The sequence below is a fragment of the Dendropsophus ebraccatus genome, chromosome 13 (assembly GCF_027789765.1).
Source record: "Dendropsophus ebraccatus isolate aDenEbr1 chromosome 13, aDenEbr1.pat, whole genome shotgun sequence".
Taxonomy (NCBI): Eukaryota; Metazoa; Chordata; class Amphibia; order Anura; family Hylidae; genus Dendropsophus; species Dendropsophus ebraccatus.
The window spans coordinates 64,574,542-64,594,390 of record NC_091466.1 but is presented as its reverse complement, the minus strand read 5'-3'; the positions used below and the strand labels follow the sequence as shown (position 1 = coordinate 64,594,390).

At 47.0% G+C, this 19,849-nt stretch overlaps 1 protein-coding gene across 1 annotated transcript; it reads right to left on the bottom strand.

The window, feature by feature from the left end:
• Window positions 1-16,511: 16,511 nt before the first annotated feature.
• Window positions 16,512-16,732, bottom strand: TUNAR (TCL1 upstream neural differentiation-associated RNA). The gene has a single exon (XM_069949222.1). The coding sequence runs from the start codon at window positions 16,705-16,707 to the stop codon at window positions 16,552-16,554; it is 156 nt and encodes a 51-aa protein (XP_069805323.1). The 5' UTR covers window positions 16,708-16,732; the 3' UTR covers window positions 16,512-16,551.
• Window positions 16,733-19,849: the final 3,117 nt, after the last annotated feature.

Here is a 19,849-nt window from a genome sequence, read left to right as displayed (position 1 = left end):
CTGCCGGTGGGCTCTAGTGTTTTGGGGCTACTTGTCATGGTGGCCAGGAGTGGTAACACCCACCCTTGAACACACGGGCAACTGGACCTTTGGTAGAACGGATGTGAGGTGCAGAGTGTGGGTGCAGGTGCAGCGGCAGAGATGACAGAGTCCCACTTTAAAGAATGCTCAACTTTACTGGAACTTATCTTTAGTACAATACAAATAGTAACAGTTCTTAGGTACTTAGTGCAAAATCAATGGTAACAATAAGAGCTTGAAGTAGAGTAAGAAGAAGCTGTAACAGGAGATAGGGGCTGAGTAGGAGGGCCCTTGTATAATTAGTGAGTACTCTGTAGGGATATAGGTAAAGTCTGTGAAATATCTTGAAGACCTCTTCATACTCACGTATAGATACGTCCTAGTTATCTTATCTGACTTCCTGCTGCCCCTCAGTATCTGTGACCGCCCTGATCAGTAGTACGAGTCCCAGGCCTCTGTCTCTGCGTGAAGCTGATTAGTATTTTCCTTCCTACTTAGTTGAGCTTAGTCAGTAGAGAGCGGCTAACCTGCACTGTGCTCTACTGCAGATCAGCCTTGTTTTCATCTCTTTCTCAAGGGGGTGATTGTCCTTACAAATGAATCCACCGCGTAATCGAGGGGGTTGCTCCTGTAACTCCAGGAGCAGGAACACCCCACTGCTAAGTCTCCGACACTAGGAAACAGGAATACACTTGACTGGCCTAGAGCGAGGCTAGAACACCTCCTCAGTGGTCTAGAGCTAGGTTCAAACTCCCTAACCTCAGGAAGTGGTGTTTGTGAGAGTGTGAAGCTGGCTAAACCTTCCTACATAACTGCAGCTGTGCACAGTGAGACATCTAGTGGTTGGAGTAGGGCACAGCAGCTAACTGTACGAACTGTGACACCTGCCAGAAACACTTTTACCTGGGTGTGTAAAGAACAAAGAAACGAGTAGTGGGACACTACAGATAGCGGCGTCTCCAGCAACCACAGTTACAGCCCCAGACCTCACAGCTGCAAGTCCGCCAATGCCGCTAAGCCCTCCAGCGACACAAGATCTACCCTGGGCAGATGTCCCATTCCATACCACATATGTGGATGACTACTTTGGGTCCTATGGGCCAGACAATAAGGATATCATGTCCGATTTCCCTTCCTCTGATGAGGCGAATGAAGCTGCAAAGCCTGACCCGACGTCTGGAGCACCCCAGATTCTTTAAGAATCTGACGTGATGCAAGTACCCCAATGACAGACCTACACCATCACCTCCCCTGTCTTCAGGGACGAGCCAGGTGTGTTGCTGGAGCTGCTACCTGACTACTTCACTTCACCAGCGCCTTCCCTTTATGCAGGGGTGGAGAAGGAAGACAATAAACCCAACCTGGTGGTGCCAGAGCTGCCAGAACTGGTTATCCGGTGAGTAACCGTGGTCAAGATGGAGCGTGAATTCATCTGGCATCTGGAGAAGCCACGTCCAGTTGAGATCCCTTTAGGGAGGCAGACAAAGAGAGGGGATTTGGGGTCCTTAAGGACTTATATACAGATTAGCACATCAAGGTAAACAGGAGGGCTGTGGAAAGGGCTTATCTCTTTGCGACCAGGCACAACCTTACTACATACCCCATACTACAGAGAGAGGAAGAGATTGGCTGCTGCAGTGACTAGGCCCCACCACTACTTCCAGGAGCCCTTTCATCCTACAGCCTCCACTGACTGAGAGGACACTTGGGAGCAGTATCATCGTCGGAGAGATGCTGAAAAGGTACTGATAACAATTGATGGAAACTCCCCATTGAACCCGGTGTTGCGGCGCAGCAACAAGGGTGTATATTGACTGATGCATCCAGAGTTCCAGTTAACCAAAGTTATGCACTATGGACGATTGTAGTATTGCATTCTGCACTTTATCACAGTTATATATTTTTGTAATTTTATGTCATATTATTTACTGTTTTATTATGTGTCTTATAAATAACCCATTCTGTGCTTACCTTCTGTCAGAACTTTCCCCTAGGTGTTTCACCAAGGTCGGCTTCTATAAAGTGGGGGAGCGTGTAGTGTCCCTGTATGGTTAGTCCACTGAGTTTTTATACCACCTGGGTAAAGTATCTCTGTCAGGTATCGCACAGGGTGAGGGAGCTATTTGAATATTTCCCCACTAGATGTGTATTTCTGTATTTCCCCACTGTTCTTTCTATTAAGCACAGCTTAAAGGAATAGGTTAACTATACACTTGTTTGTTCACTGTTCTAACCAATCACAGATGCAGGTGCCTCACACGGCTCTTAGCCAACTACACTTCTTCCCTTACCTTTCCCCACAAAGCTCCACCACTAAAAGGGTAGTGGTGGGAGGTCTTCAGTTGGTAGATGGTGGTAGGAGACACCATCAAAAGAGAGAGTCCCTGCTGCAGTGAAGCAGGGCCTGGCCCAGGCCAGGGCCCTTGTCAGGGACAAGAAGTAAGAGAGATTCTTTTCCTATGCAAGAGTCTTGTATCAGTAGGCAGTGCTATCAGTAAGACACAAACTATAAGACCATGTGGTTCTGATCCCCCCTCTCCTGTTTGTGTTTCTGATGACTCATAGGCCCCTGAGGCTCTGCCTGTGTAACCCCCTATGAGACAGAGGATTGGGCTTTGGCATAAACCAATACAGCAAAAGAACAGAGCAAGAAAACACAAACAAACCAGGGAGCGGATCTGTAAATGCCATTAGCTGTGACTCCACACTCGGCTGCGCATCAACAACCGGTGACAGAAATCTACTGGGAATATCCGGATACAGAGGTGAAGATCCGCAGGAGCAAAAATAGATCCGAGTTATGAAAGCAACGATGCAACTCCGTCCTCAGGCGACAGGCTGTCACAGGGTCCGAACCTAGAGTCTAATCCTCCTCATCAGCAAACCTGGGGTAACCCGGAAAGAGAGAGGACTGGAGAACAGATATATAAGTGACCCCTGACATTATTAGGGATATAGGGGGCTGCACCCACTCCTGTGTTACACCGCTCCCTGAACTACTACAGGAGGAGGCAGATGGCAGAGCAGAACCCCTCATAGGGACTGTGTACATAGAACAGGAGAGAACTGCTGGTAAACTTCCTCCTTGATTTATTGATGCAATAAAAGACTGATTGCAAAAGTCTACACACCAATAAAGTCCTAATTCACCTAACTTTCCCCCATGAGGGTTATAGTTCCCAAATCCTCATTATAATGATACCTTACATCAGTCTTCCCCAACCTGCGGCTCTACAGCTATTGCAAAACTACAATTCCCATCTTTCTCTGGCAGCCAAAGCTAAAGCAGGTATAATGGGAATTGTAGTTTTGCAACAGCCAGAGGGGTGAAGGTTCCCCATCCCTGCACTAGTGTTCCCCAATCCATGGGTACGTGCACAGAGCGGGACAAGTCTTCACTGAGAATGTGTACAACTGCTGCACATCCACATTCAGTAGCAGAGAATCCTGGGGGTACTCGCATTGTACGGTCAGCTCTCCTGTCACACAGTACCAAAACCTCTGTAACCACACAGTAACATTGTACTGACTGAATTGTTACATAACAAAGAGCATTGTCTCCTGGTAAGCTGCAGAGCTGATAATAGAATTAGCCAAAGTTAATATTATAATTAGCCTAAGTTAATTGCCATCAGTTGATATACAACCTGAATGCTGAACATGTGTGAGGGCCCAAAGGATGGAGACTTCCTGTGTTTGGTCTCTTATTTTGAACAGATAAAAGACCAATATTGGCATAGAGAGAGCATGGACCGCAGTTTGGCAGGAAGGGAGACACCTAGTGGCCATATGTATAATGTTGATTTAAAGGGATTATCCAGCAAAAAAAAACATAATATTTCAAATCAACTGGTTTCAGAATGTTATATAGATTTGTAATTTACTTCTGTTTAAAAATCTCAAGTCTTCCCATACTTATCAGCTGCCATATGTCCTGCAGGAAGTGGTGTATTCTTTCCAGTCTGACACAGTGCTCTCTGCTGCCACTGGAAGACTTGAGATTTTTAAACAGACGTAAATTACAAATCTGTATAAGGGTATATCCACATTTCAGAAACCCGGCGGAATCACCTTCTGCGGATTCCGCGGTTCGCCCCTGCTCGTGGCCGCTGGTGGCCACACGCATCTCTGCTGGTGCCATAGGCTTCTTTGTATGGTTTGGCAGATTCCTCTGTCTGAAGAATGAACCCGCTCATACTCAGGCAAACAGCGGAATCTGCCAAACCATAGAATGAAGTCTATGGGACCAGCGGAGATGCGTGTAGCCACCAGCGGCCACAGGGGTGAACTGCGGAATCCGCAGCATGTGACCCGCTGGGATTCCGTAGTGTGGACACACCCTAACTTTCTAAAACCAGTTGATTTGAAAAAAAAAAAAAAAAAAAGATTTTCGCTGGATAACCCCTTTTTCAAGTAGCTTCACACATATGGCAGCGGATTTGATCTGAATAACTGAACACAGCATCAAATCTGCAGATCCTGTGTGTGTGAACACACCCTGAACATAGAAAACTTAAAAAATAAAGGGAGTATATTCCAAAACTGCTTGCGATCACATCCCCTGTTGATCTCTATAAAAAAAAAAATGTGACAGGTACACTTTCCAGCAGCTGCAAAACTACAACTCTCATCATAGCCTGACAGCCTGGTGCTCTATACACCCTCAGCTCTACAGTTGGGAGTTGTAGTTTGGCACCAGGTTGCTGTATACTGCTAACCCCTGATATTCCAGGAGTCGTTGCTGGTCTATACTCCACATACATGGTACCAGGACGGTAGACCCCTCCCATATTAAAGGGACAGTGACAGAACGAGAGCAGATTATTCTTGTCCTTATCATGGTAGGATGAGTCCGGAGATCTGCACAGACACAGGGAACAGAAGGGGGAAACCATCTGGTCGTCAGCAGAAATGCATCTGCCGTCTAAGGGACAAATATCTATAAATATCGACGGGAAGAAAAGTGTCTGGACTGACTGGTAGACCCCGAATGGCTCATTGCTTCCCTGTCAGTCAGCACAAGCCAGGTCCCACGTACAGCCAGCGCTTAAAGGGATACTCCGGCTTCACAAAACTTTTCTAATACAATAAAAATTCTCTTTCCCAACATATTCACAATCTCTGCTTGCTGTCACTGTGTAAGAACACTGAAAACATAGCTTGAACTTGTCTCATTCACACAGCTGAGTGTTTGTCACAGTGTGCCGTGAACTAGATTTCACTATGGAGACCAGGAGAGAACAGAGACTGGTGTTGCTGCTGTGTTTCTTGCTGGATAATAATTTAGCTGAAGATCCAACAACCGGAATGATAACTGGCAGAGACCTGAAACTACTGGGGAAGGTGCAGGACTTTTCATACTGATACAATGTAACAAACTATCAGTGCAGGAGAGAGAGCTGTGCTGCTGATGGGTTTCAGACAGAGGTGGCAGCAAAGAGCACTGTGTCAGACTGAAAAGAAAACATTTCCTGCAGGGCATACAGCAGCTGATAAGTATGGGAAGACTTGAGATTTTTAAATAGAAATAAATTCCGAATCTATATAACTTTCTGAAACCAGTTGATTTGGAGAAAAAAAAGAACCTCTTTAATAGTAAACAGCTTTTGGCTGCAGGCTATATTCTGCCTCCAGCCACTAGAAGCTGCTCTTTTCTCCCAGCTCCAGGGACCAGAGACTGAGGAAAGAGAAGATGGAGTACAGTAGCGAACTGGGTGTGTGTGTTTATTGTCTTTTCTTATTATTTTTACAAATGGGGGGGGGGGGGCAGTGTGGATGACCACATAAGGGGGATTAGTTCATAGGTAGTAAAAAGGATGTATTTTGTATTGTACTCAGTAGGATGGAGGTCACCCAGATTTCCCAGAATCTTGTAGTCAGTATGATGGAGGTAACACAGCTTTCCCAGTATCTTGTACTCAGTATGATGGAGGTCACCCAGCTTTCCCAGCATCTTGTACTCAGTATGATGGAGGTCACCCAGCTTTCCCATCATCTTATACTCAGTATGATGGAGGTCACCCAGCTTTCCCAGCATCTTGTAGTCAGTATGAGGAGGTCACCCAGCTTTCCCAGCATCTTGTAGTCAGTATAGGGTCCCCCAGCTTTCCCAGCATCTTGTAGTCAGTATGATTGAGGTCACCCAGATTTCCCAGCATCTTGTAGTCAGTATGATGGAGGTCACCCAGCTTTCCAGCATCTTGTATTCCGTATGATGGAGGTCACCCAGCTTTCCCAGTATCTTGTACTCAGTATGATGGAGGTCACCCAGCTTCCTGTAGTCAGTATGATGGAGGTCACACAGCTTTCCCAGAATCTTGTAGTCAGTATGATGGAGGCCACCCAGCTTTCCAGCATCTTATACTCAGCATGATGGAGGTCACCCAGCTTTCCCAATATCTTGTACTCAGTATGATGGAGGTCACCCAGCTTTCCCAGCATCTTGTACTCAGTATGATGGAGGTCACCCAGCTTTCCCAGCATCCTGTAGTGAGTATGATGGAGGTCACACAGCTTTCCCAGAATTTTGTAGTCAGTACAATGGAGGCCACCCAGCTTTCCAGCATCTTATACTCAGCATGATGGAGGTCACCCAGCTTTCCCAGTATCTTATACTCAGTATTATGGAGGTCACCCAGCTTTCCCAGCATCTTATACTCAGTATGATGGAGGTCACCCAGATTTCCCAGCATCTTTTAGTCAGTATGAGGAGGTCCCCCATCTTTCCCAGCATCTTGTAGTCAGTATAAGGTCACCCAGCTTTCCCAGCATCTTTTAGTCAGTATGATTGAGGTCACCCAGCCTTCGAGCATCTTATACTCAGTATTAAAGAAATCACCCAGCTTTCCCTGCATCTTGTACTCCAGTATGATGGAGGTCACCCAGCTTTCCCAGCATCTTGTACTCAGTATGATGGAGGTCACCCAGATTTCCCAGCATCTTGTAGTCAGTATGAGGAGGTACCCCAGCTTTCCCAGCATCTTGTAGTCAGTATAAGATCACCCAGCTTTCCCAGCATCTTGTAGTCAGTATGATTGAGGTCACCCAGCTTTCCAGCATCTTATACTCAGTATTAAAGAAGTCACTCAGCTTTCCCAGCATCTTGTAGTCAGTATGAGGAGGTCACCCAGCTTTTCCAGCATCTTGTAGTCAGTATGATGGAGGTCACCCAGCTTTCACAGCATCTTGTAGTCAGTATGATGGAGGTCACCCAGCTTTCCAGCAACAGTATGTGTTAGGACCAGTTGCAATAAAAACACACAGAGACACCCGACCGTGGGCTAAATCCCACCATCTATCCCGGCCTACTTGCCATGGTCTGTCCTAGGCAGCAGCGAGCAGCTGGGTGACAGTCCCTAGCCTAGGCAGGTGAGACACAGAACAAGACTAGACAAACAAAACACAAGAAGGTGAGGTTGACAGTCAGAGTAATAACAGGTGGGCAGCAAAGGTGCAGAATCACAAAACAGAAGAGTAGTCAGAGATCAGGCGTATAGTCAGGGCAGGTAGCAGGCAACACACAGATAGCTACAGGGAAGGTATACTGAACAACCAGCAATACACTGAGCTACTGAGAACCATTTATAGGGACCCAGGAGCCTGGTGCAGAATGCGATTGGAGCGGCCTCCTGACTCCAGAGTATACACAGCTGACAATGAGGAAACTGACTGGCTGGAAGATCTGTCAGTCACAAAGCTTAACTCCGAAGTTGCCAGAAGAACTTAGCAGGTGTGTCAGATGAAACCAATAAACAAACTAGGACTAATGGTACTTTTACACGGAGCGATAATTCACCCGATCGCACGATTAACGATTTTGAATGAACGATGTTTTCTTTATAACGATCAGCGTTTAGACGGAACGATACATCGTACGGAAAAATCGTTATGCGATCATTTTGCCATCGCTTAATCCTATCTCACACATAGGTGAAATCTCTGAAAGACGAATTTTTTGCTAACGATGATTTGAGAACATGTTGAAAGATCAAAATGAACGTTTTTTTGCTCGTCGTTTGATCGTTCGCTGCGTTTACACGTCCGATTATCGTTCGAATTTGATCGTTATTGTGCAAAAAGTAACGATCAATCGTTCCGTGTAAAAGGACCATTAGGCTGCATTCCTGCATCCTAACGGATCACGGACGTGGAATGCATGTACTGGAGTCCCCCCACGCCCGGACAGCATCTGTAACTGTAACTAGATGCTGGGAGCGGGGGAGACTGTATTCATAAGCGCCGCGCTGTAATGAATCAGCCGCGCGGTGCTGTTACTACAGCGCGGCGCTTATGAATACAGTCTCCCCCGCTCCCAGCATCTAGTTACAGTTACAGATGCTGTCCGGTACATGCATTCCACATCCGTGATCCGTCAGGATTACGGAACGTGGGAATGCAGCCTTATGCTACGTTTACACGGAACGATTATCGGGCGAATTTTCGTGATAACGATCGAATTCGAACGATAATCGTACGTGTAAACGCGACGAACGATCGATAAATCGTTCATTTTGATCTTTTAACATGTTCTTAAATCGTCGTTCGTCGTTCGCAAAAAATTCGCCGATAGTTCGTGTAAACAGTCGTTCACTGATTTTACCTATGTGTGAGATAGGCTTAAGCGATGGCAAAACGATTGCAAAACAAATTTTCTGTACGATATATCGTTCCATCTAAACGCTGATCGTTATAAAAAAAAAAACGTTACTTCGAAATCGTTAATCGTATGATCGGGCGAATTATCGCTCTGTGTAAACTTAGCATAATGGTGCGTTTACACAGAGAGATTTATCTGACAGATTATCTGCCAAAGATTTGAAGCCAAAGCCAGGACTGGATTTGAAAAGAGGAAAATCTCAGGCTTTCCTTTATGACCTGATGTCTGTTTATAGTCTGTTCCTGGTTTTGGCTTCAAATCTTTGGCAGATAATCTGTCAGATAATCTTTCTGTGTAAATGGACCCTTAGGGCTGTCCCATCATCTTATACTCAGTATGATGGAGGTCACCCAGCTTTCCACCATCTTATACTCAGTATGATGTGGTCACCCAGCTTTCCCAGCACCTTATACTCAGTATGATGGAGGTCACCCAGCTTTCCCAGCATTTTTAGTCAGTGTAATAGAGGTCACCCAGCTGTCCCAGCATCTTATACTCTGTATAATGGAGGTCACCCAGCTTTCAAGCATCTTGTAGTCAGTATGATGAAGGTCACCCTGTTTTCCCAGCATCTTATACTCAGTATAATGGAGGTCACCCAGCTTTCCCATCACCTTGTACTCAGTATGATGGAGGTCACCCAGCTTTCCCAGAACCTTGTACTCAGTATGATGGAGGTCACCCAGCTTTCCCAGCATCTTATACTCAGTATGATGGAGGTCACCCAGCTTTCCAGCATCTTGTAGTCAGTATGATGGAGGTCATCCAGCTTTCCAGCATCTTGTAGTCAGCATGATGGAGATCATCCAGCTTTTCAGCATCTTGTAGTCAGTATGATGAAGGTCACCCAGCTTTCCAGCATCTTGTAATCAGCATGATGAAGGTCACCCAGCTTTCCCAGCATCCTGTAGTCAGTATGATGGAGGTCACACAGCTTTCCCAGAATCTTGAAGTCAGTATGATGGAGGCCACCCAGCTTTCCAGCATCTTATACTCAGCATGATGGAGGTCACCCAGCTTTCCCAATATCTTGTACTCAGTATGATGGAGGTCACCCAGCTTTCCCAGCATCTCGTAGTCAGTATGATAGAGGTCACACAACTTTCCCAGAATTTTGTAGTCAGTATAATGGAGGCCACTCAGCTTTCCAGCATCTTATACTCAGCATGATGGAGGTCACCCAGCTTTCCCAGTATCTTATACTCAGTATTATGGAGGTCACCCAGCTTTCCCATCATCTTATACTCAGTATGATGGAGGTCACCCAGATTTCCCAGCATCTTTTAGTCAGTATAAGGTCACCCAGCTTTCCCCGCATCTTGTATTCAGTATGATGGAGGTCACCCAGCTTTCCCAGCATCTTGTACTCAGTATTAAAGAAGTCACTCAGCTTTCCCAGCATCTTGTAGTCAGTATGAGGAGGTCACCCAGCTTTTTCAGCATCTTGTAGTCAGTATGATGGAGGTCACCCAGCTTTCCAGCAATAGTATGTGTTAGGACCAATTGCAATAAAAACACACAGAGACACCCGACCGTGGGCTAAATCCCACCATCTATCCCGGCCTACTTGCCATGGTCTGTCCTAGGCAGCAGCGAGCAGCTGGGTGACAGTCCCTAGCCTAGGCAGGTGAGACACAGAACAAGACTAGACAAACAAAACACAATAAGGTGAGGTTGACAGTCAGAGTAATAACAGGTGGGCAGCAAAGGTGCAGAATCACAAAACAGAAGAGTAGTCAGAGATCAGGCGTGTAGTCAGGGCAGGTAGCAGGCAACACACAGATAGCTACAGGGAAGGTATACTGAACAACCAGCAATACACTGAGCTACTGAGAACCATTTATAGGGACCCAGGAGCCTGGTGCAGAATGCGATTGGAGCGGCCTCCTGACTCCAGAGTATACACAGCTGACAATGAGGAAACTGACTGGCTGGAAGATCTGTCAGTCACAAAGCTTAACTCCGAAGTTGCCAGAAGAACTTAGCAGGTGTGTCAGATGAAACCAATAAACAAACTAGGACTAATGGTACTTTTACACGGAGCGATAATTCACCCCATCACACGATTAACGATTTTGAATGAACGATGTTTTCTTTATAACGATCAGCGTTTAGACGGAACGATACATCGTACGGAAAAATCGTTATGCAATCATTTTGCCATCGCTTAATCCTATCTCACACATAGGTGAAATCTCTGAAAGACGAATTTTTTGCGAACGATGATTTGAGAACATGTTGAAAGATCAAAATGAACGTTTTTTTGCTCGTCGTTTGATCGTTCGCTGCATTTACACGTCCGATTATCGTTCGAATTCGATCGTTATTGTGCAAAAACAAACGATCAATCGTTCCGTGTAAAAGGACCATTAGGCTGCATTCCCACGGTCCGTGATCCTAACGGATCACGGACGTGGAATGCATGTACCGGAGTTACCCTGCGCCCGGACAGCATCTGTAACTAGATGCTGGGAGCGGGGGAGACTGTATTCATAAGCACCGCGCTGTAATGAATCAGCCGCGCGGTGCTGTTACTACAGCGCGGCGCTTATGAATACAGTCTCCCCCGCTCCCAGCATCTAGTTACAGATGCTGTCCGGGCGCAGGGGGACTCCGGTACATGCATTCCACGTCCGTGATCCGTTAGGATCACGGAACGTGGGAATGCAGCCTTATGCTACGTTTACACGGAACGATTATCGGGCGAATTTTCGTGATAACGATCAAATTCGAACGATAATCGTACGTGTAAACGCGACGAACGATCGATAAATCGTTCATTTTGATCTTTTAACATGTTCTTAAATCGTCGTTCGTCGTTCGCAAAAAATTCGCCGATAGTTCGTGTAAACAGTCGTTCACTGATTTTACCTATGTGTGAGATAGGCTTAAGCGATGGCAAAACGATCGCAAAACAAATTTTCTGTACGATATATCGTTCCATCTAAACGCTGATTGTTATAAAAAAAAAATCGTTACTTCGAAATCGTTAATCGTATGATCGGGCGAATTATCGCTCTGTGTAAACTTAGCATAATGGTGCGTTTACACAGAGAGATTTATCTGACAGATTATCTGCCAAAGATTTGAAGCCAAAGCCAGGACTGGATTTGAAAAGAGGAAAATCTCAGGCTTTCCTTTATGACCTGATGTCTGTTTATAGTCTGTTCCTGGTTTTGGCTTCAAATCTTTGGCAGATAATCTGTCAGATAATCTTTCTGTGTAAATGGACCCTTAGGGCTGTCCCATCATCTTATACTTCGTATGATGGAGGTCACCCAGCTTTCCACCATCTTATACTCAGTATGATGTGGTCACCCAGCTTTCCCAGCACCTTATACTCAGTATGATGGAGGTCACCCAGCTTTCCCAGCATTTTTAGTCAGTGTAATAGAGGTCACCCAGCTGTCCCAGCATCTTGTAGTCAGTATGATGGAGGTCACCCAGTTTTCCCAGCATATTATACTCAGTATAATGGAGGTCACCCAGCTTTCCCATCACCTTGTACTCAGTATGATGGGGGTCACCCAGTTTTCCAGCATCTTGTACTCAGTATGATGGAGGTCACCCAGCTTTCCCAGAACCTTGTACTCAGTATGATGGAGGTCACCCAGCTTTCCAGCATCTTGTAGTCAGTATGATGGAGGTCACCCAGCTTTCCAGCATCTTGTAGTCAGTATGATGGAGATCATCCAGCTTTTCAGCATCTTGTAGTCAGTATGATGAAGGTCACCCAGCTTTCCAGCATCTTGTAATCAGCATGATGGAGGTCACCCAGCTTTACCAGCATCTTGTAGTCAGTATGATAAGGTCACCCAGCTTTCCCAGCATCTTGTAGTCAGTATGATGGAGGTCACCCAGCTTTCCAGCATCTTGTAGTCAGTATGATGGAGGTCACCCAGCTTCCCAGCATCTTATACTCATTATGATGGAGGTCACCCTCCTTATAAGTGTCCCTGGAAAAAAATGTTGGCGGCTATGACATTGTAATAAACCCTCTAGACTGGAAACATTTGTGACAGATTCCCAGATTCCAAAAGTAACTGCAAACTGTGAATAGAAGGCAGCTAAGAGTATAATAGTAAGTTGCCGCTCCTGCACTCTATAATGGGGAGGGGGCGAGAAGATCTTATTGTAGATACTTTCCAAGCAGATCTGTAGATGTCCCTGAAGAGGACGATCCTCTCCTGTGCTGTGACTACTGATCTCCTTCTGTGCTGCTGATCCCCTCCTGTGGCTGCTGATTCTCTCCCGTGCTGCGGCTGCTGATTCCCTCCTGTTGCTGCTGGTCCTCCCCCCTGCTGTGGCCGCTGATCCCCTTCTGTGCTGCGGTTGCTGATCTCCTCCCGTGCTGCGGTTGCTGATCTCTTTCCCTGCTGTGGCTGCTGATCTCCTTCTGTGCTTCGGCTCTTGATCCCCTCCTGTGGCTGCTGATCCCCTCCCGTGGCTGCTGATTCTCTCCCGTGGCTGCGCATCCCCTCTTGTGCTGCAGCTGCTGATCCCCTCCCCTGCGATAGCCGCTGATCCCCTCTCGTGCTGCAGCTGCTGATCCCCTCCCGTTCCGCAGCTGGTGATACCCTCCCCTGCTGCGGCTGATGATCCCCTCCCTTGCTGCAGCTGTTGATCCCCACCCCTGCTGCGGCTACTGATCCCCTCCCCTGCTGTTGCCGCTAAACCCCCACCCTGCTGTGGCCGCTGATCCCCTCCCCTGCTGTGGACGCTGATCCCCTCCCCTGCTGTGGCCGCTGATCCCCTCCCCTGTTGTGGACGCTGATCCCCTCCCCTGCTGTGGACGCTGATCCCTTTCCCTGCTGTGGACGCTGATCCCCTCCCCTGCTGTGGACGCTGATCCCCTCCCCTGCTGTGGACGCTGATCCCCTCCCCTGCTGTGGACGCTGATCCCCTCCCCTGCTGTGGACGCTGATCCCCTCCCCTGCTGTGGACGCTGATCCCCTCCCCTGTTGTGGACGCTGATCCCCTCCCCTGCTGTGGACGCTGATCCCCTCCCCTGCTGTGGACGCAGATCCCCTCCCCTGCTGTGGACGCTGATCCCCTCCCCTGTTGTGGACGCTGATCCCCTCCCCTGCTGTGGACGCTGATCCCCTCCCCTGCTGTGGACGCTGATCCCCTCCCCTGCTGTGGACGCTGATCCCCTCCCCTGCTGTGGACGCTGATCCCCTCCCCTGCTGTGGACGCTGATCCCCTACCCTGCTGTGGACGCTGATCCCCTCCCCTGCTGTGGACGCTGATCCCCTCCCCTGCTGTGGACGCTGATCCCCTCCCCTGCTGTGGACGCTGATCCCCTCCCCTGCTGTGGACGCTGATCCCCTCCCCTGCTGTGGACGCTGATCCCCTCCCCTGCTGCCGCTGTAATTATCAGAGGTCACTTACTAGAAATCTGCATTGTGAAAGGTACGGCGCACTCCCCGCAGACTCATCACAGGCGCAGTCTTAGTCTTGGTTTCGCCTGCAGCAAAGTGAAAGCGTCTGATGCAAAGTTGTATGTGATCGGTATAAGACGTCACAGTATGACGAGGCTCTATTAACTGCAGGTGTCCCGGCTTCATCGCTTCATTATCCTCAGGCTGTGTTCACACATGTTACAGGCTCTTTGCAGTACTGCAGCGTTTTCACATAATGCAACAAAGAAACCACAATGTATCCTTAGGGTCCGTATATAATGACGAAATGCAATGGAATGGACTTCAGAATTCCCGGCATCATCAATCATTATGATGGCAGGAACTCCAAAACTTCAATCTCTGCACTACTGTACTGACAAGCTGTGTCAGTACAGTAGCTCAAATATTCAAACAGTTTAAAGGGATTATCCAGCGCTACAAAAACATGGCCACTTTTGCCCCACTCTTGTCTCCACATCAGATGTGGTTTACAATTAAGCTCCATTTACTTCAATGGAACTGAGTTTCAAACCCCACCCAATCTAGAGATGTTTTTTCAGCACTGGATAACCTGTTTGAGGGCTTCCAGCATCATCAATCATTATCAAGGTTGTTCCATTGCTCTCCATCTGTATATACAGACCATGCAAACAACATGTGACTGACCCCTAAGCTTTGGCATATAAAGATGAGAGAAGCCCTTAGACTATGTTCACATGAAGTATAAACAACGGCCGTTGAAAATTGTATTGAAGTCTATAGATAACGCCTGGAAATAATTGACATGATCATTATTTCGACGTCCGTTGTTTGCATTGACGTCAATGCAAAATATTGCAGTATGAAGAGAACAGCCGTTGTTTTATTGAACAACGCTCAGACTTGGACGGACCTCGAGCTGGAGGTAAATAGTAATAATCCATACCCTGTTATAGAGATGGAAGTGGTTACAGTCCTATCCCGATGTACTGAGGTAAATGGTAATAGTGGGACAAAGAGGTTATCTAAAAAGTCACCCCTGTCCTCAGGTTGTAAGTGGTATAACAATTCACCTCCATTCACTTCAATGGAACTAAACTGCAATACCACACCCGAACTGAGGACAAGGGCGGCACTGTTTCTGGAAGAAAGCGGCCATGTTTCTCTAAGCCTTGATAATTCCTTTAAAGGGGTATTCCACTCAAACATAACTTTTCATATATTGCTGCCCAGGGCGAGACTAACAATTGCTTCCATATTTATTATTATTCAGTCTCCTCCCCCAGTTCTCAACTGCTGCTTTCTGTGTGTGAGCTTTTCTCTCCATCTCCCCTTCCTCCGCCCTCCATTCTGAGACAGCTGGTGTAAACAAGTCCCTGGCAGGCTTTATCTGTATTATTGTAGCTTCTTTGCAATGGTGGGCGGTCAAGTGTCTGATGAACTCACTGTGATTAAACCTGCCAGCAATAAAAAGAAGCCACAATGTTACAGATAAAGCCTGCCATGGAGTTGTTTACAGAGAGAGAGAAAAGCTCAACACAGATTTTTGTGTCTTCAGCAGAAAGCAGCAGCTGAGAACTGGGGGTACGAGACTAAATAGGAAATAACAAGTATGGAGGAAATTGTTAGTCTCACCATGGGCAGCAACATATCGAAAGTTAGGTTTAAGTGGAATACCCCTTTAATTCGTGTACGTAACTTATTTACTAAGATATAAAGTAAAATAATCAATGCCCTGGGATACTTCGATAAGTGCTAAATAACTAATGCTACTCTATGGAGGTAAGTGACAATACTCAGTGCTCTAAAATACAAAGGCAAATAATAATAATTCTAGTTAAAGGGAATATCCAGGCTTGGAAAAACATGGCCGCTTTCTTCCAGAAACAGCGCCACCCTTGTCCTCAGTGGGTTTTGCACCAACTTTCCATTGAAGTGTATCAAGCTCAATTGTAATACCACACACAACCTGAAGACAGGGTTGGCGCTGTTTTTGCAAGAAAGTGGCTAGACCATGTCCTGAGAAGTTGAGGAATAGATAATAGCCAGGCTACCAGTGTAAAAATTTCTAGTGTCCAGCGCCATCACCTGGCGTCATCCAAACACTTCACCCATTGGAAAGGAGATTTCTTTTAATGGCTATTAAACCCCAGATATATTTGGTACATGCCAGAAAGCATTGCACTTAAAGTACAGATAGAAACATTCATATCAACCGGAGGAAATAAAAAAAAAAAAAAAAACAGTATATGTGTCAGAAAGTCACAACGCCGCAGCTCAGTCTGCGCCCAGATTGAAAAAGTTGCACGACTGTCAGGCGGTAAAACGTTCCGTCACCACGAGAGTCATTTCCCATGGACTGTGTGTAGTCAGGATATGTACAGGACGGTCCTGGGGGGATGGCTTCCAGGCCCAGGGAGCATAAAGAACAATTTGGCATTGCTTGTGCTTCATCTTAAAGGGCCGGCAGCTTTTCATTCATCGGTGACGTCCTTAGAGGGTGGTATAAATGTAGACAAATATAATGACAATCAGGTTGAGGATAGTCCCTATGATCCCCAGCATAGCCAGAATCGTCTCCTCTTTGCTCTCCTTTTCTTGACTTCCTCTGTCGTCTTCATTGCCGCCAGTGATTACCATCTTGGTCATGTATTCCAGAGTGCCACTTCCCTCTTTTACCTGAAACCAGAAGAACATGGCGGGTTAGTGGGAATCCAATGTACGAATACATCAGACTAGCAGCCCCCTGCCTCAGTATGGTGTCATGGCGCCATCTGCACCATTCCCCAGGCTTCATATACATTGCTGGATTGTGCCGTGGGAATGGGGAAAAGTGAGTATATATAGTGAAGGAAATAAGTATATGACACGCTGCCAATTTTACAAGTTTTCTTACCTACATATAATGAAGAGGTGTGTAATTGTTATCCTAGGTACATCTGGAATCTGGAATATCACATTGTATGATTTATAAATAATTAATTTGAGCAAGAATTCTAGCTCACAGACCTGTACGTTTCTCTATAAGAAGCTCCTCCTACTCTGTGCTCATTACCTGGATTAATTGCACCTGTGTCATCTTGTTACCTGTATAAAAAAACATCTGTCCACACAATCAATCACTCCAATCTCTCCACCATGGCCTAGACCAGAAATCTGTCTAAGGACACCAGAGACAAAATTGTAGACCTGCACAAGGCTGGGATGGGCTACAGCACAATAGGCAAGCAGCTTGGTGAGAAGGCAACAACTGTTTGCACAATTGTAGGAATGTGTACCAGGAGGGTCACAGGAACCACAAGAAACCCCGGAGGAGGGTCAGCGCAGGTAGACGTCCAGGATGTCGGCACAGTCGCAATCAAACCATCGCACGGTGATGCGACTTAGTATTCTGTTTATTGCAAAGCGTTTCGGTCTGTATATTGGGCACAATTACCAGCACATGTCTAGACCCTTGTTGATTGTTGTGTATTAACTCCATCGATGAGGAAGAACGAAGAGTTCAACCCCCAAAACCATATTTTGTGGGTATAAAATAACAACATCCGATATGTAACCACAATGACTGACTGGCCCTAGTCTCAACATCCAGCAATCTCCTACCCTTAGTAAGGGCCGTATTACACCGGCCGATTAGTAATGTAAACGAGAACCGGTCTACTAGATGGGCGCTCGTTTACTGAGCCTATTACATGGCTCGACTATTTTGCAGCAAGGGCTATATATATATATCCCGGTGAGTGATTGGCTGAGCAGCCTGTCACTTCAGAGACCGGTTCTACTTTATTATTTTCTTTATTATTATTATTATTATTATTATTATTATTATTATTATTATTTGTAGAGCACCCTTAATTCCAGAGCGCTATACAATAGATAGGGGTAACGAGCAAAAACAATACAAGATCAAAACACATTACATGAAGGCAAATGGCAGACTGGTACATGGGGAAGAGGACCCTGCCCGCGGGGGCTTACAGTCTATAAGGTACGGGCAGAGAGACAGGAGGTAAAGTGCAGCCAGTCAAGTGTGATGCAGAGTTATTGTAGGTTGTAGCCTTGTTTGAAGAGATGGGTTTTCAGGTTACTTTTGAAGGACTTGATGGTGGATGAGAGACGGATGTGTCGGGGTAGCGAGTTCCAGAGTATGGGGGAGGCTCGGGCAAAGTCTTGGAGGCGGTTGTGTGAGGTACGAACAAGGGGGGAGGGCAGAAGGAGGTCACTGGAGGATCGAAGGTTGCGTGAGGGACGGTAGCGGGATATCAGGTCAGAGATGTACGGAGGGGACAGGTTGTGGATGGCCGTGTACGTCATGGTCAAAAGTTTAAAATGAATATGTTGGGCAATGGGAGCCAGTGTAGGGATTGGCAGAGGGGAGAGGCAGAGGCAAAGCGAGGGGAAAGGTGGATTATTCGGGCGGCAGAGTTTAGGACAGACTGGAGGGGAGCGAGGGACTTAGATGGAAGGCCAGATAGGAGGATGTTACAGTAGTCCAAGCGGGAGATAATGAGAGCATGGACCAGCAGTTTGGTGGAGTCAGGGGTGAGGAAAGTGCGGATTCTGGAAATGTTTTTGAGGTGAAGGCGGCAGGAGGTGGTCAGGGCCTGAATATGTGGTTTAAAGGACAGGGCAGAGTCAAAGGTGACCCCAAGGCAGCGGACTTGAGGAACAGGGGACAGTGTGCAGCCATTGATAGTGATTGTAAGATTAGAAGGCGGGGTGGAGCGAGATGGGGGAAAGATGATAAGTTCTTTTTTGTCCATGTTGAGTTTTAGAAAGCGGGAAGAAAAGAAGGAGGATATGGCCGACAGACACTCTGGAATCCTAGATAGCAAAGAGGTGACATCCGGACCAGAGAGGTAGATCTGGGTGTCATCAGCGTAGAGGTGGTACCTGAAGCCGTGGGATTCGTCCCAGGCCAGAGGTATAGATGAAGAAGAGAAAAGGCCCAAGTACAGAGCCTTGGGGAACACCAACAGTAAGGGGACGAGGAGAGGAGGTGGTGTGGGAGCGAGAAACACTAAAAGTGCGGTTGGAGAGGTAAGAGGAGATCCAGGAGAGGGCTGAGCAAGTGACGCCAAGGGAAGAAAGAATTCGTAGGAGGAGAGAATGGTCAACTGTGTCGAAGGCAGAAGATAGGTCAAGGAGAAGGAGCACAGAGTATTGGCATGAGGCTATGGCAGTCAGCAGGTCATTAGCCACTTTGGTGAGGGCAGTTTCTGTGGAGTGTTGGGGGCGGAAGCCAGATTGCAGGGAGTCAAAAAGCGAGTTGGATGAAAAGTGGGAGGATAGTTCATGGTAGACGTGTTGTCCCAGGAGTTCCATCAGCCATCGGCTGCGCATTAGTATTACATGTAGCGATGCATGGTTGGCGGCCAATGATTTTAGGTTGGGACCGAAAGCCACGATCAGCTGATGATGGTTTTTCATCAACTGATCGTTGTCTTTAGAGCGATAATCGGCAGATCATTCCGTGTAATAGGGCCTTACAGCATAGAAGATGGGTGGTGGCCGGGTCTTTCAGCATGAAAATGGCCCGAATCACACAGCCAGGAGCGGCTCAGTAAAAAGCGTCTCAAGGTCCTGGAGTGGCCAACTCAGTCTCCACACCTTATCCCATAGAAAATCTTTGGAGGGAGCTGAACCTCAATGCAGGGCCGTTTCTAGAGGTGGGCAGGCAGGGCGACCGCACAGGGTGCCGACAGCTAGGGGGTGCTGGTGGCTCCACTGAGCTGCGCTCACCCCATCACCTGCCTCTGTGCCCCATCACAGGGCAAGACTGGTGAATGAA

Excerpts from the sequence above, each read along its gene's own strand:
- TUNAR (XM_069949222.1), bottom strand. The coding sequence starts at position 16,707 with ATGACCAAGATGGTAATCACTGGCGGCAATGAAGACGACAGAGGAAGT.